At 30.3% G+C, this 13,985-nt stretch overlaps 3 protein-coding genes across 5 annotated transcripts; 2 read left to right on the top strand and 1 right to left on the bottom strand.

The window, feature by feature from the left end:
- Positions 1 to 563: 563 nt before the first annotated feature.
- Positions 564 to 3,630, bottom strand: LOC127062460 (transmembrane protein 161B). 2 transcript variants are annotated; one of them, XM_050990724.1, is made up of 12 exons: positions 3,512 to 3,621; positions 3,333 to 3,436; positions 3,065 to 3,168; positions 2,751 to 3,006; positions 2,597 to 2,676; positions 2,306 to 2,521; positions 1,986 to 2,102; positions 1,770 to 1,910; positions 1,517 to 1,691; positions 1,315 to 1,411; positions 1,082 to 1,242; positions 564 to 1,010 (listed from the first exon to the last, which is right to left on the bottom strand). In XM_050990724.1, exons 2-12 carry the CDS (start codon positions 3,333 to 3,335, stop codon positions 891 to 893), a joined length of 1,470 nt encoding a protein of 489 aa, XP_050846681.1. In that variant the 5' UTR covers positions 3,336 to 3,436; positions 3,512 to 3,621; the 3' UTR covers positions 564 to 890. The 2 variants fall into 2 exon arrangements, with proteins under 2 accessions (XP_050846681.1, XP_050846680.1); XM_050990723.1 differs by having other exon boundaries at positions 3,333 to 3,630.
- A 2,660-nt stretch (positions 3,631 to 6,290) lies between these two features.
- LOC127062472 (astakine-like) lies at positions 6,291 to 7,212 on the top strand. Its single transcript, XM_050990743.1, has 2 exons — positions 6,291 to 6,461; positions 6,544 to 7,212. The coding sequence occupies exons 1-2, from the start codon at positions 6,305 to 6,307 to the stop codon at positions 6,747 to 6,749; spliced, it is 363 nt and encodes a 120-aa protein (XP_050846700.1). The 5' UTR covers positions 6,291 to 6,304; the 3' UTR covers positions 6,750 to 7,212.
- A 175-nt stretch (positions 7,213 to 7,387) lies between these two features.
- Positions 7,388 to 10,516, top strand: LOC127062461 (cytoplasmic dynein 2 intermediate chain 2-like). Of its 2 annotated transcripts, XM_050990725.1 has the most exons (9): positions 7,391 to 7,655; positions 7,743 to 7,827; positions 7,889 to 8,104; positions 8,170 to 8,404; positions 8,480 to 8,681; positions 8,753 to 8,952; positions 9,051 to 9,193; positions 9,272 to 9,474; positions 9,586 to 10,516. In XM_050990725.1, exons 1-9 carry the CDS (start codon positions 7,597 to 7,599, stop codon positions 9,653 to 9,655), a joined length of 1,413 nt encoding a protein of 470 aa, XP_050846682.1. In that variant the 5' UTR covers positions 7,391 to 7,596; the 3' UTR covers positions 9,656 to 10,516. The 2 variants fall into 2 exon arrangements, with proteins under 2 accessions (XP_050846684.1, XP_050846682.1); XM_050990727.1 differs by lacking the exon at positions 9,586 to 10,516 and having other exon boundaries at positions 7,388 to 7,655; positions 9,315 to 9,454.
- The last annotated feature ends 3,469 nt before the right edge of the window (positions 10,517 to 13,985 follow it).

The following is a 13,985-nucleotide window of genomic DNA, read 5'->3' as shown; positions in this document are numbered from 1 at the left end:
CCACGGAAACGGTCGAAATAAAACGTGACTAGCATTCCAAAGATATAGTTTCAAATATACAAAGACACTTTCACCTGGATACCGATATCGAACAATCTGTGAATCGTAATTGATCGATAAACGATCCTTCGTAAATTAAAATTCATTATTTTATTTTTTACAGTCATTTTTAGATAATTAATAATAATCGACAAAGAGAAGAATAAAGAATTTAAATATATTCATTTCTTTTTTTGTTATATGTAACATCTATATATATATATATATATCTATCTATATATATATTTGAGTCATCTATAATAAAAATTGGAATCGATAAAGAAAGTTACTTTCCGTCCACCTAATATAGAATCTACCTCCTCGACGGACTGTTAATTATAGTCTGTCGTTTCTTGAATATTAAGTTCGGTCTAGTATCCCTGACATTTTGCATGTAATTATTATATTGTACATGTCTGCTTTTGACGGTAACTATCGTGATATGTATTTACATACAAAATATCTCTCCCTCTTTCTTTTCCTTTCTTTTTTCTAAAGGTTTTAGTATAGTTTATACAGATGAATATAATTATATATAATTTTGTATATTTATTTTGACAAATATTCTGAAAGAAGCATACATATTTTCTACATTTTCGTATTACAATCGTGTTCTTAATACTAATAGCGTTATAAAATCTTAGACAATACCTATTACGATCGATCGTAAAAGGATCAATATTATAAATGTATATATACCCACTTTTAAGTAAAGGTATTCTCTAAAAACACGTATTTTTATTGATATGAGATAATTTTCAATGTAATGTATTCGTGGTATTAATATGGAGGGTATGATGCGAGGAACGATGTAAATTTGTGCGCTGTGACATTAAATTTTTGATGGGATTTTACATGGTTGAAAAGTATGATTGATAAAACATTCCCATAGCTGTGGTAGCAAACAGTGCAAAGCAAGTCCACCATGTTGCTAATCCTAACAAACCTCTATATACATCGATAGTGAATATCTGTGAAAATATAAGAACAACAATAATCTTATTTCTTGTATATCAATGCGTATCATTCGCAAAAAATTTACCTGTTTTAATGAACCAAATGTATGTTGAATTTCTTGGGCAGTTTGTGTAACAGTCTTTTCGTTAGTTTCTATATTGATATTTTGTACAAATTTAGTTGATTCATCAGCTGGACATTCTTCAACCAACGTACCTTTAATAATACCTTCCCATGTATAATTACCTATAGAAATAATATAAATTAATAAAGAGTAATTTTAGTCTAAGAAATATTTATATTTGAATAAAGTATTACCAAGTGTCTTATACATAAATGTAAAAAATAAACACATAATAATTGGAACAATGAACTGCAATGCTACAACGCATAAGTAGTAAAACACAGCTGCAATCTGAAAATTAGATATGGTGTTTACTTTCTATACATATATATATATATATAGATAGATAGATAGATAGATGAATATTATTACTCTAATAATTATCTTTATACGTACCTTTTTTTGCAATTCAACATTGGTTATCCTGCCTGCTTCTTTTTTCTGATTTTCTAACTTTTGTATAGCTAAATTTAAATAGGATTGCAAATACATTGGCATTAAAATCATTTTTAATAAAAGTGCAAGAATTATTACTATTAATCTCATGCTTTCGAAAGTTGCAGCAGTCATCCTGAAAATGGAACACAATTAATATCATTATAAAATTTTAGTGATAAATATTTGTTCTCTAAATATCTGCACAACATACAGTGGGCCATCCATTCCTGTAAAAATTCGAACAGTAAGATAGTCTCTGCTGATTGGTTTAATCCATAGACAAGTTAACAGAAGTGGTGAAGCATAACTTATATTTGCTATTAGCAACAAAAGTTTTCTATCTTTGTAATATCTGAAAAAAATTTTTATTGTATATCACATATTGTAAACACTATGGTAGATAAATCAAAATAATATTTCGTTCCACCTTAACGCATCCCAATGCATTTTTGATGCTCTTAAACCTGGGAAGGTAAAAAGAGATCCAAGAAGTCCACACCACAGAGCAAGGAAGAACTTTACAACAATTTTTGATGCAGGACCACTACGATATAAATTCATTAGATCAAATATACAGATTCTCCTAGATACATTTATAAAGATAATATTAAATCACTTATATTAATAAAAAAAAAGTGCAAGCATTTTAAATTACAATTATACGCAATTCAGAAAATGTTTCAAGTTTAATAGTACTATGCAAAAGCAGTATGTGTCTCCTTGGGCATCCAAATACTACTGGCTTACGTAGAAGAAAGGCCTTGATTGTCTAAAAACAAGGAGGCGCTGTGGTTAAAGCTCGTATATGCTTTCTCCAATCCAATCTCAAGATTGTTTTCATCTACAATTAGCACCATCATAGCTATTAGAAGATATGCAAATCCAGTAACAATGCAAGTAGATCTTTCACCAACGCTTTCTTCTCCCTTGAAATATCGTATCCAAAGTGAAAGTAACACCTTACTATGATTTATTTAAGAAAGGTAAGCTCATAATATTTTCAATGATTTTTAACCATTTTAGAGTCAAAAAGGATACAATGCAAAGCCCAATACCAACGTGCACCAAAGCATGCTCAAATTGATTTCATCTTTAATCGGATAGAAATAATTATATACCTGTCAAGTATAAAGAAAGAAATCAGAGCCATATCTATTTGTTTCTAATATAATCAAACAAAATAATTACCAACCTCTGTCATTGCGTATACGATTGTAGCATAAATAGAAAAATCTAATAACCATTGATACTCCATATAGTACTTTAAATGTACTATATCTAATACCGTAATCTTAGTACTTTCCAACGTAAGATCCAAGTTTCTAGGGACATGAAATACATCTCCCACCTTTCCGTTTTCTACATGTTTACCCTTTTTATGTTTTTCTTTAGGTACTCCAGCAAGGATTCTAAGTTGCTGATCCGTTGGATATAAATATCGAACCAATCTGCGAATGAAAAAAATATCAATGCTCTAAGAAAATTTTTATTTATTTCTAAACTTACCCGGTGGAACATAACATCCATCTTGCTAATGAAAAATGTGGACTTAATTTTTGAATGACACTGACCATAATAAGAGTGATAACGAGTTGTGCACCTAACAGAGCCTACAAATTAGCATATGATATATTTTCAGTCACGTATACATCATTTTTATAAATGAGAAAAACTTGTTTACAATCAGCAATACATAGTAGTTTTTCTTATGAAAAAATGGTAGCTAGTAAATACAAAAAAAGAAAAGAATATGTAATCGTTGCATGAAATTTACCATGTTTATTGTGATAATTCCTAGATATAACTAATTCATAAACTTCACAAAAATGATTGTCTCATGGCTCGAGTAATGTTTTTATTCGACGAAATAAGTAAATCCTGAAAGACACAATGTTGAATTATCTTCGATTTAAAGCCGGTAAAGTATATTCCACCATTTTAAATGGCACGCACGGTCAACCAGCTAACTTTATAAATAGTTATAAGCTGATGAATACATAGTACCAAACGCATTGGGTTCTTCGCATGTGATATACGAGGTTATTCCAAATTATATCCTATCTACAAAAGAGAGAGAAAGAAAGAGAAAACATTGTAAAATGTCGGTATCGGCAGTGGTGACCTCTGTCCAGTATCTTAGAAAACATCTATTAAAAAATCATACTCTATCGATATTCAATTTGAATACGAATTTTTTATACGATCTAGACTGAAATAGATCACCTAGATCTTATTTCTTTTCGACATAAAATTTATTTTTGGAATGAATTTACGATCATGTGTATTTTATCGAGAAAGATACAATGGAACGATATTTCCAAAATTATACGTTTAAAAAGAAACAGGACGTATCGTAATTGTTTTTAGCGAAATTGTATTCAAAAAATCTTCACAAAATCTAACACAATTACTTTCTACGTTTTTTGTCAACACACCTATTAAGTCCATTTGCGTAATACCCGCAGACGAATAAACGAGAACTTTGTAATAAACTATACCAATGGTGGTATGAAGATAAAGTTAGCGTTAGAAATGAAATAATCGGGGATGTTGAAACACTTAATAGCTTTGTCATGGATGATTAAATTTATACTTGAACGAATCAGCCTGAATTCTCAAGAAATGAAAAATATTTTACATAAATTCGAAAACAATCCATCGATCGTTCGGTTTAAATAAATAATACGCGGAAATAGCTTGGAATTGATGTAGTAATATTATTTATGAAAGTTTCGTTAGGATGGTATCTCGATGATGAATGAAGTGAAATAACTCGATATAGCAACAATGATAAAGTTTATCAGATTCTCGTTCGACAGGATTTATGTATAATCGATGATAATTATCATTGGAGTTTGAAATTTTCCTCGAAGATATCGACGATTGTTTTTCTCTTTTCTTTTCTTTATTTCTTTCTTTCTTTTTTTTTTAATTTTCCAATTAGTGTTTGTAAGAAAGAAAAAATAAAGGAATTTAAAAAAAAAGAATAAGAAAAAAAACCGATTGGTCCACGCACGAAATAAAAGGAATTCGTGACGCATTGTGTTTCGATTAATCATACGATACATTGATACATATGTGTGTTCTTCTATGTATTAGTGCATCTATATATGCGGGTAGACGTACATCAGAGAATCTCTGGATTCGACGTTTGTCGAAGGAAGGAAGCGGAGGAAGAAGAGCCGGTATAAAAACAAGGCTCCCATCAGTTTGCTCGATCACATGTCGACCAGTGTTCAGCCGAGCTTGGACTACGTGTAACAGGTTCGTAAAGGTCCGTTTCCGTTCTCCTCACGCGAGATCATCGACAAGAATGAGTAACACTCGCGGAAATGATCCTTCGTAGATCTACTATATTGCGTGTGTGCCCTTCGAAAGAAAATCCTTCGACCGTCTACAACGATTAATCGTGGCATCGATGTTAATTTTAACATAGAAGTTTCATTTTATTTATTTTACAAAACGTTATCGACATAATTAAATAATTTTTTAATTAACAGAATTAAGATTTCACCTAATTATTTGTAATTGTTATATATTTTTGTTTGGTTTCTTCTAGCTTTCGTTAAGCATTTTCTTCGTACAAATGCATTCTTAAAAGTCATTCGAACGATTCTGTTGCAAGATAATTTGTTGACGAATTAACACATGTATATTCGTATTATATCATTCCTATTTAGTAATGTACATTTGTTGCGACAAGGTGAAGGTCGCGATATGGAAATTTCACCTGGCCCACGTTTATAAAATTCTTCGAAGTCATGCATAATTTTCCTACGCAAACACATCGGAACGTTTACAATCGTACTACGTAACATCTTTCGTAGAATTCGTTATCATTGTATATTTACTTTGTGTTTCTCCTTCTAATTTTTCAATTATTTTAATCTTGTTATTGTTAAATTCTATGTTTTCTCTTCTCACAATCTAACTTTTGTTTGGTTGTGTCAAGTGCAGGATAGTAAGGATGTAGGCTTAGCGTTACGTAAGATTTGAAAGTTATGCATTTTTGTCGATGGGATATCTCTCTTCTGAGAAAAGCACGTCCCCGTTCAAGATGTTGGATTTTCCACTCTCGATTCGATCGTCTTTCCTCGTTTTCTTATTTTTCTTCGATTTTATTATTACAATCAGATTAACAAATCTGATTCAATAATTTATTGTTTCAAACAGGCTCTTCTCAACGTTTAAGTTTATCGTAAATTAACGTTGATAAATTGACTCTAAAATTGACTCTTCCAATCTCGACCGTAGATATAATCAAGTAGTTTAAAAAAAAAAACAAAAAAAGAAAAACAAAAAAAAAGTCGAATAAAACAAATAGGAGGATGTGGTAAAAGCATCGATGCAAGCGACTTAATATGGTATCGACGATGATGCCAGACGTCTTATTAGTCGTTAGACTGGTAGACCATCCCATACGTTCTATAATCTCTTTCTTTTTTCCTCAAGATCTAGAGATTAAGAAGAAACCGTATATGTGAAACTTTTTTAATCCGTAACGAATACGTGGGATAGAAAAGAAATCTAAGAGTTCGTTTACCCGTTCGAAGCAAACTGTTTAAACGATTTCTCCGAAAAATTTTTCTAAGAATAAACGGGCAGAGCTTTAAAACGGGCCAGGTTGAATGTGTCCGTAAATTTGTCTCGTTATTATCAATTCTTTTTCTATGTTTTCTTTTTTCTTCTTTCTTTCTTTTTTTCTTTCTTTCTTTCTTTTTTTTTTTTACAGAAAACGATCGCATAATGTCATTTTCAACCGTTTCAACGAGATTTCTTTCTCTTCTTTTTCTTTTGGGACTCGTCTCATCTCTTTTTGCTGCAAGCATCAAACAAGAGGAACCAGCGAACGTTCAATGTCACAACAATAACGAATGTCCTGATGATCACTGCTGTGTCTTAGGTTTATTGAAATTTAATTTTAATTGAATTTGTTATTTTTCTGTACCTTCCAATCGTTCTAATTATTAATATTTGTTTCATAGGTGGAGGAAGATACAGCTTACCTCAATGTAGTCCTATGAGAAAGAGAACTGAAAATTGTCGACCTACCAATGATCTGCTCAACACGACCCTATATTATCCGAATAATAGCAAGCTATCGATAACTGATGTGTATCATATAGTATGTCCTTGCAATAAAGGATTAACCTGTGATCTCAAGGAAGGCATTTGCATAGACAACGATTAAAAGCACGACTTTCTGGAATAAAAATCGATTGATCCATAAAATATCTTATATAATGCTATGATTTAACCGATAGCATAATTATTCCTATTATTTTTTGCTTTTGTTTATTTTTTTTCTCTCTGTACATATATTTTCTTTCTTTGGCAGGCTTTGAAAGATAAAGAAAATGAATAAGATAGCGTTGAAACTTTCAAAGATTAATTATGTGGATTTTGTTATGGTAATACAGACCAAAGTTTCTATTTTAAGAAATCGTTAGGATTAAGAAGAAATATATAACGTAAAAATCGAAAATTAAACAACGTTATATTCATGATATTACTCTCTGAAGTCATTTTAAATTTATAGTTTTCTGTAATTGTGATATATAATGTAATTGTGTATATAAATTCGACAAAATTATAAAAGTATCTATTTGTGTATTATTCAAAAAGATAATGAATTAAATTTACTGTTTTACGTATATATATATATAACCTATAATATTAGAAGTTTTTTTGGATTATATATAATCCGTTAACTATATGTTTAAATAAAATATATACCAACATTATGAAAATATTAGAAGTTTTGAACATTTCTAAAGATGCCATCTTAATTTATCGACACATCGGTCGGTAAATATTTTCTTATAATAATACAAGAGGGCGTTACCGTCCTCTACAATGATGGTCACTAAAGTATACAATATAATTACGAATTGTTAGAAACAATTGCATAGTTAGAATAACAATTGAAATTAACTGAACCAATTATTACACACTTTGTGTACATAAGAAGAGTTATAGATTTTTTTTCTTTTGAAGATTTCTTGTACGATAAAATTCTTGACTAGATCGTAACCATAATGTTCAAAAATGAATCCTTTGACACTGTAGGTTTTGAATCTGAAGTATCAATTGCAAAGTGAGTTGTAATCTTTCTAAATATTAATTTAACAATAGATAAATTTTTAATTACTATTTATAATAATGTAACTTCATTTATTTTTAGACCGGAGATATCTGCAAATGTACAGACCACGGAAATTGTATATTCTTCAAGTCAAGTTCAAACTGCGGAAAGAAAAAATGCAGAAGTAAATATCTTCATTGCGCATTTATAAAAATTTAATTCTATATATAAAATATATTTTATAGACTCAAACAGTACAAGAACAGACAAAGACGCCGAATATTGATTATAATAAATTAGCAAGTTTTTTAAAAAGAGTTACTCCAAGCTTGTTAGAAGCTTTAGATGAAGCTTATAATACTAATGCTTTTGAAGATTATGATACTGAAACAACAAAGAATGCATCTACTAATTTGCAACTATTGGAAAAATTAAATACTGTAGAGGAATCAGATAAACAGGTATCAACATAGTTTTATTAACTAATAACAAATAGTAAAATATTTTTTATTGTGTATCATTCCAGACAAAAATAAGTGATTTATCGTGGAGCATCGCAGGTGGAACGTTAGTTGTATCTCATAGCGTTGTATATCATGAAAATTGGTGCGATCATCTTTCAAAAATACAGTTCTATAGTCTATCGAGAGAAGACAAGCTTTCAGATATTTCTAACAAGACTTTGGAAGTAAATTCTTGCGTTACAACCTTGTCTTATCATCCCGTAGAACCTTCAATTTTAGCAGCAGGTTTATTTAATGGTAATAGTTTGTATATTCTGTTTTATTTCACTTAATTTCAAGCGTAGCATTGCAAATTTTTTTTTATTATTACAGGTGATGTATTAGTTTGGAATCTTAGAAATGATGATTCAGTCACGCCGATACAACTTTATACTCATGGTGACACTGTCTCTCAAATATATTGGAAACCAAGAACAATGAACGATGTATCTATTTTAGTAAGCTCAAGTAAAGACGGATATATCATAGTTAACAAATTAATGGCCAACTTTACGACGACTCGTTTACACAAAAGGTATTTATTCTTCAAACGTTTTTCATCCTATATCAGTTTCTGTTCCCTGTAGAATTTTTTTTTCCCTTTAGATTCAAAATAATAAAAGAGCATAATCCAATAGAAAGTTCAAGACCTCGAAGCGCAGGAGGCACACGCGAACGTGCAGCAGAAGCTGGACTATGTATTACCAGCTTTGATTTTTCATGGAAAGATCCTAATATTTTTATTGTAGGAACATTATGCGGTGGAATATATAAATGTTCTCTTGATCGCATGTCTCTTATCGAAGGTGCATGAAAAATTGATATTTATGTCCTAATACTCTTTGAATAATATTATTGTCAAATCGTTTAATGATATAATTTAACATTATAAATATTTTTGTAGGGGACGAAAATCTTTCGGATCCGGTAATAGATGAGTACGAGAGACACGAAGGAAGTATAACGTGTGTCAAATGTTCGCCAAGTCGTAATTTATTTGTTACTTGTGGGACGAATAAAGACATTCGTATATACGATTTGGATCAGGTAAATTTCCAATAGATAAAATTTTGAGAACAATTGAAAAGGTAGTATTAAATATTCGTCGATTTCTCTTTTACGTAGAACGTTAGTCAGCATTCAATATCGTTAGAAAGTACCGTTATAGGTTTAACGTGGATAATAGGAAATCAAGATATATTTGCGACATTCGGTGCTGGCAATGCAATTAAATTTTATAATGTAACCGATGGTAAGATCGTGACAAACATAAAAGTTGAAGTAACTAGCGAAGCAAGTATCAGCAATATATCTCTCAATTCTAAGAGGTATGTTCTGTTAAGTGTCTTGAATCAAATAAATAGTAGACAGATGACTCAGAATTTTAACTGTACTTTCATGCTCTATCCTTAAAATTTTACTGTTACTTTTTATTTCAGGGACATCTTGGGTATTGGGAATATACAGGGACACTTAGAAATTTGGAAAGTTCCTCGGCAATTGTTCTGAAATAATCTTTATTCGTTTATTGTCAAGTACAATACATTATTTTTCTTCTCATATTTCACACTTTTATATATATATATATCTGCTTTTAATTGGAATTCTTAAATAATTAATATTTACTATAATTAAAATTTACTATAACATTTACTACAAATTTAATATAATAAAATAAAATATTTATCCATATTCGGAGGATATAATTTAATATCTTGAAACTTAATATTTTGTGCAACAGACTTCGATATACTCGCGATTTCAAATAAAATATTGAAAATCAAGTAAAAGAAAACGATAGGAGAGAAAAAATTTACGATAATGCATCGGTTATCCGTCATTGTGGATTAAAATTATCGATGATAGCAATTGCGCGATATCAAACGAGTGAAACGTTTTAATTAACATTATTATATTTCATAAATACATTACGATAGATCAACATACTTTACGTCATTTATATGCATTAGATCGAATATAAATAATATAAAAATTTATTATAAAAATAGGAATTGCGAATCAACAAAAATCAGTGATCTTTCACAAAGTTTTTGGCAACTTACCAAACGCCGGCTTTCTTCTCGACTCTTTATTGTCTCCGCTGTGAAAATGATGATACACATATACATATAAATATATTACATATACATAGACGTATATATGTATACATATCCGGATATCATGCCAATTAAAATTCATTGTAAATATTTATCATGAAACACATTGTAAAATTCATTCAGTAAAATGAACTTCGATAAAATGAATATTTAAATCCTTGGTAAATAAACGTCACTATTTGAGTTGTGTGTAAATTATTGCACCGACGTTGGTGACAATGACAAACGTAAATAAACGATACTATTCGAGAAAGATGACTATCTTATTTCGTCATATTCACTGTATTACATATGTATGAATAATTTTTTATTTTCACAGAGTTGGATATAAAAAGACTAATCACTGTCTTGTTTTATTTTTCTTACTATACGAATAAAAATAATTAAAAGATACATTTATGAGTAAACGAAATAATAAAAAATAAAGTGAATTTGGATTTATTCATTTTAAATTTCACAAATTCGATTGCCGTGTAAACGAGTATAATAATATATTATAATATATATAAAATGAAGAGAAACGAAGGGAAATTAAATAAATATATTTCTTATATATATATATATATATATATATATATATATAAGAAATATATTTATATATATATACACACAGACGTATATTATTTACCTTTTATTTTAGGAACATGTACATACATCAGCAAACAAGACCTATATTATCTTCGTTTTATTATCTTCTTAGTTTAACGTAGATACTTGACATCGTCCAGGATTTTTGTTTATATGTGTTGTTGTGTTATGTTATTGCGTCTTCTACGACGCGAATAACTGATAAGATTCACAAATCTATTAGATTAATTTGAAAGAATTACTTATTGCGTTATTCAATGACGTTGCTTGTAAGTTTACCTCCGTGCGATTAGACGAACTTCTTTTATCTATTTCCGCAAAATAAACTTTTAGGGAAAAGATAATAATAAATATACTTCGGTATTTTAAAATGAGTCACCGAAGGAACAATTTATACCACAATGCGACGTGAAACTACGTTACATTTATTTACATATATATATGTTTACTGTATCTTTTATTTCAGGAACATATATACATACATGTAAACCATCGATAAACAAAGCCCAGAAACCTCCTTTCTTTGTTTTATCTTTCTGGTTGAACGTAGGCATTTGACTTCTTCGACAATTTATTTTTTTTTTCTTTTTTTTCTTTGCAAAATGCGTAGTCGTTATAATGTTATTCCATCTTTAACAACGCAAATATTTATCTGATAAAATTAAGAATCTCTTAAAATAGTTGACAATCTAATAGACGAATTTTTATATATTACCTATTGCGTAATTTACTGTGACGTTGCTTATAGATCATTTCATGCGATCAGAGGAAGTGCTTTTATCCGTATCTGCAAAACGAAATTGTAGAAAAGAGATAATATTGGTCGATGTTTCGAAATGAGTCATCGAAAAATTGTTCTATGTCAATGTGACGTCAATCCGCTTGGAATATGAATGTTTCGAAAGAGAAAACGACTATCTTCCTCCTTGAACGATCATATTTTCAGCGAAAAATCAAAAGAGAAACTTTACGTCGAACGTATCGAATTATTTCTATGGTTTAAAAATAAAAAGAAAAATTTTTTAATGAATCTGAAATAAACCAAAAATCTTTTATATATACATATATATGGTACACGTAGTTTAAAGAAATATTTAGCAAACATGATTTTTACCAAATATAATACGTACTGCCTTCTAGAGACATCTACTGGCAGTCTTTCTTCGTTTGACCTTGATAATGTGACAACTCGCATCTCGAATCTCTCGTCGTGTGCGTTAATAAGTTAGAATATATATACCTGTCGTATTGGAAGAATATATATATATATATATATATATAGTCAAACAAATTTTAACAACGACGATTAAAAGAACAAGAAAATTCAATTGAGGAATTTGTCAAAATTATATTTCAAATGAAAGATTTAAGATATGATTTACGATATACTTGTAACTCTCTTAATTGCTTACCTTACAAAAAGGATCCACTTTTCTCGTCCTTGTAATAACTTGTGTCCTTGTAATAACTTGTGTCCTCCTTGGGTTATTCCAGCAATTAGAAAAGTAAAAATAATCACTGAAAGAGGATTTTATCTTTTCTATAGAAATATTCTGAAATTATAATTCTTTAGTTATCCGAGGAAATACCATTTGTCCTGAAAAGGACAGATTTTTCAAGACTTTTTGTCCTCCATCATTTGTCCTGAGAAGGACAGAATCTTCATTCTTTTTCGAATTATAAGTGTGAATCGTAAATTCGTAGCTTTGCGTTTATTGACCATTTGCGGGCCCTGAAAAGGGCCCTAAAGAAAAATAGAGGGATCTGATAATAGAATAGTTGTTGTGAACATTCAAATGGGATATATATATAAGAAAAGGACATATAAAACGAAATTATTTTTGTAGGAATATGTTTAAACGACGGCCAAAGATGATTTTAGGAAATCTTTGGTCATTAAGGACGGACAGAGTTTTTGTGTTGTTTGGGAAAACGGGGAAACCGAGATAATGGGAAAGGGAGTAAGGGGAATATAATAGAATAATAGAATTAAAAAAGATGAAATGGATGAAACTATGATATTGGAAAAGGAATGAAAAAACTTCGTCTTCTTCTTCTTCTTCTTCTTCTTCTTCTTCTTCTAGATTTTTCTTATTCTTTTTCTACGTTCTTCTTTAAAACTTCTCCGTAAACTTGCAGACATACTTCCAAAAAGGGAAAAATGTTATTTACTTCGTCGTCGTGTCGTCGTGTCGGTGCGTAGAGCAACAACGACGACGACGATTCGAAAAGCCGAACCCATCGTTGTCGTCGTCGTCTTGCTTACGGACTTTCTCTTTTCTCCATCTTTCTCTTACTCTCTAATCTCCAAAGCTTCGAAAGATATTCTTCTTCTTCTTCCTTGTCTCTCTCTCTCTTTCTCTCTATCTCTATCTCTATCTCTCTCAATCTTGTTCTCCCAATCCGTATTATTGCGCTGTTGTTGGTTGCTGCTTTTGCTGTTGCTTTTGCTTTCGTCTATCAATGTGTCCTATCTATCTTATCTTAGTTATCTATCTATTTATCTATCTCGTCTCGAACAGCGTGACTCACGAATAAGAAACGTTGTTAAAGTTGTCTATGAAGGCTAAAGAAAAATTCTTCTTGCCTTTCGATGATCCTTCTTTTACGGTGCAACGAATCCAACATCACACAACGCTTTTACGAAGAGGAGACGTAATTCTTTTAACCATCAGCAACTACACTTCGAACGGTGATATATAAATATATGCATGTATATATATCGTTGGAAATATATGTCGCGTCCACTTTGTTCGTCTATTTCACGTGATTAATACCGCCGCCATATTCGAATATTTGGTATCTTTCATTTTTATGGAGAAAACCCGTTGGAACATACATTTTTTTTTTATCTATATCTTATCTTTTTCTTTGTATTATAATATAACTGAACGACGACTCTTCTCATCTTCTTTTTCATTCTCTCTCTACGTTTTTCTTTTTTTTCTATCTTCTTCTCTTAAAAATTGCACTCCATCGTTTCTCCTTATTCTCTCCTTCTTTTTATCACGCACGATTTTTCAATCTTTCCTTTTCCAATCATACTATCTTCATTCATTCATTCTCTCTCTCTCTCTCTCTCTCTCTCTCTCTCTCTCTCTCTCTCTCTCTCTTTCGCGCGCGCTCTCCTTTGT

Source organism: Vespula vulgaris, chromosome 3 (assembly GCF_905475345.1).
Source record: "Vespula vulgaris chromosome 3, iyVesVulg1.1, whole genome shotgun sequence".
Taxonomy (NCBI): domain Eukaryota; kingdom Metazoa; phylum Arthropoda; class Insecta; order Hymenoptera; family Vespidae; genus Vespula; species Vespula vulgaris.
Note: the sequence above shows the minus strand (reverse complement) of the source record. Positions and strands in the feature narration are given on the sequence as shown.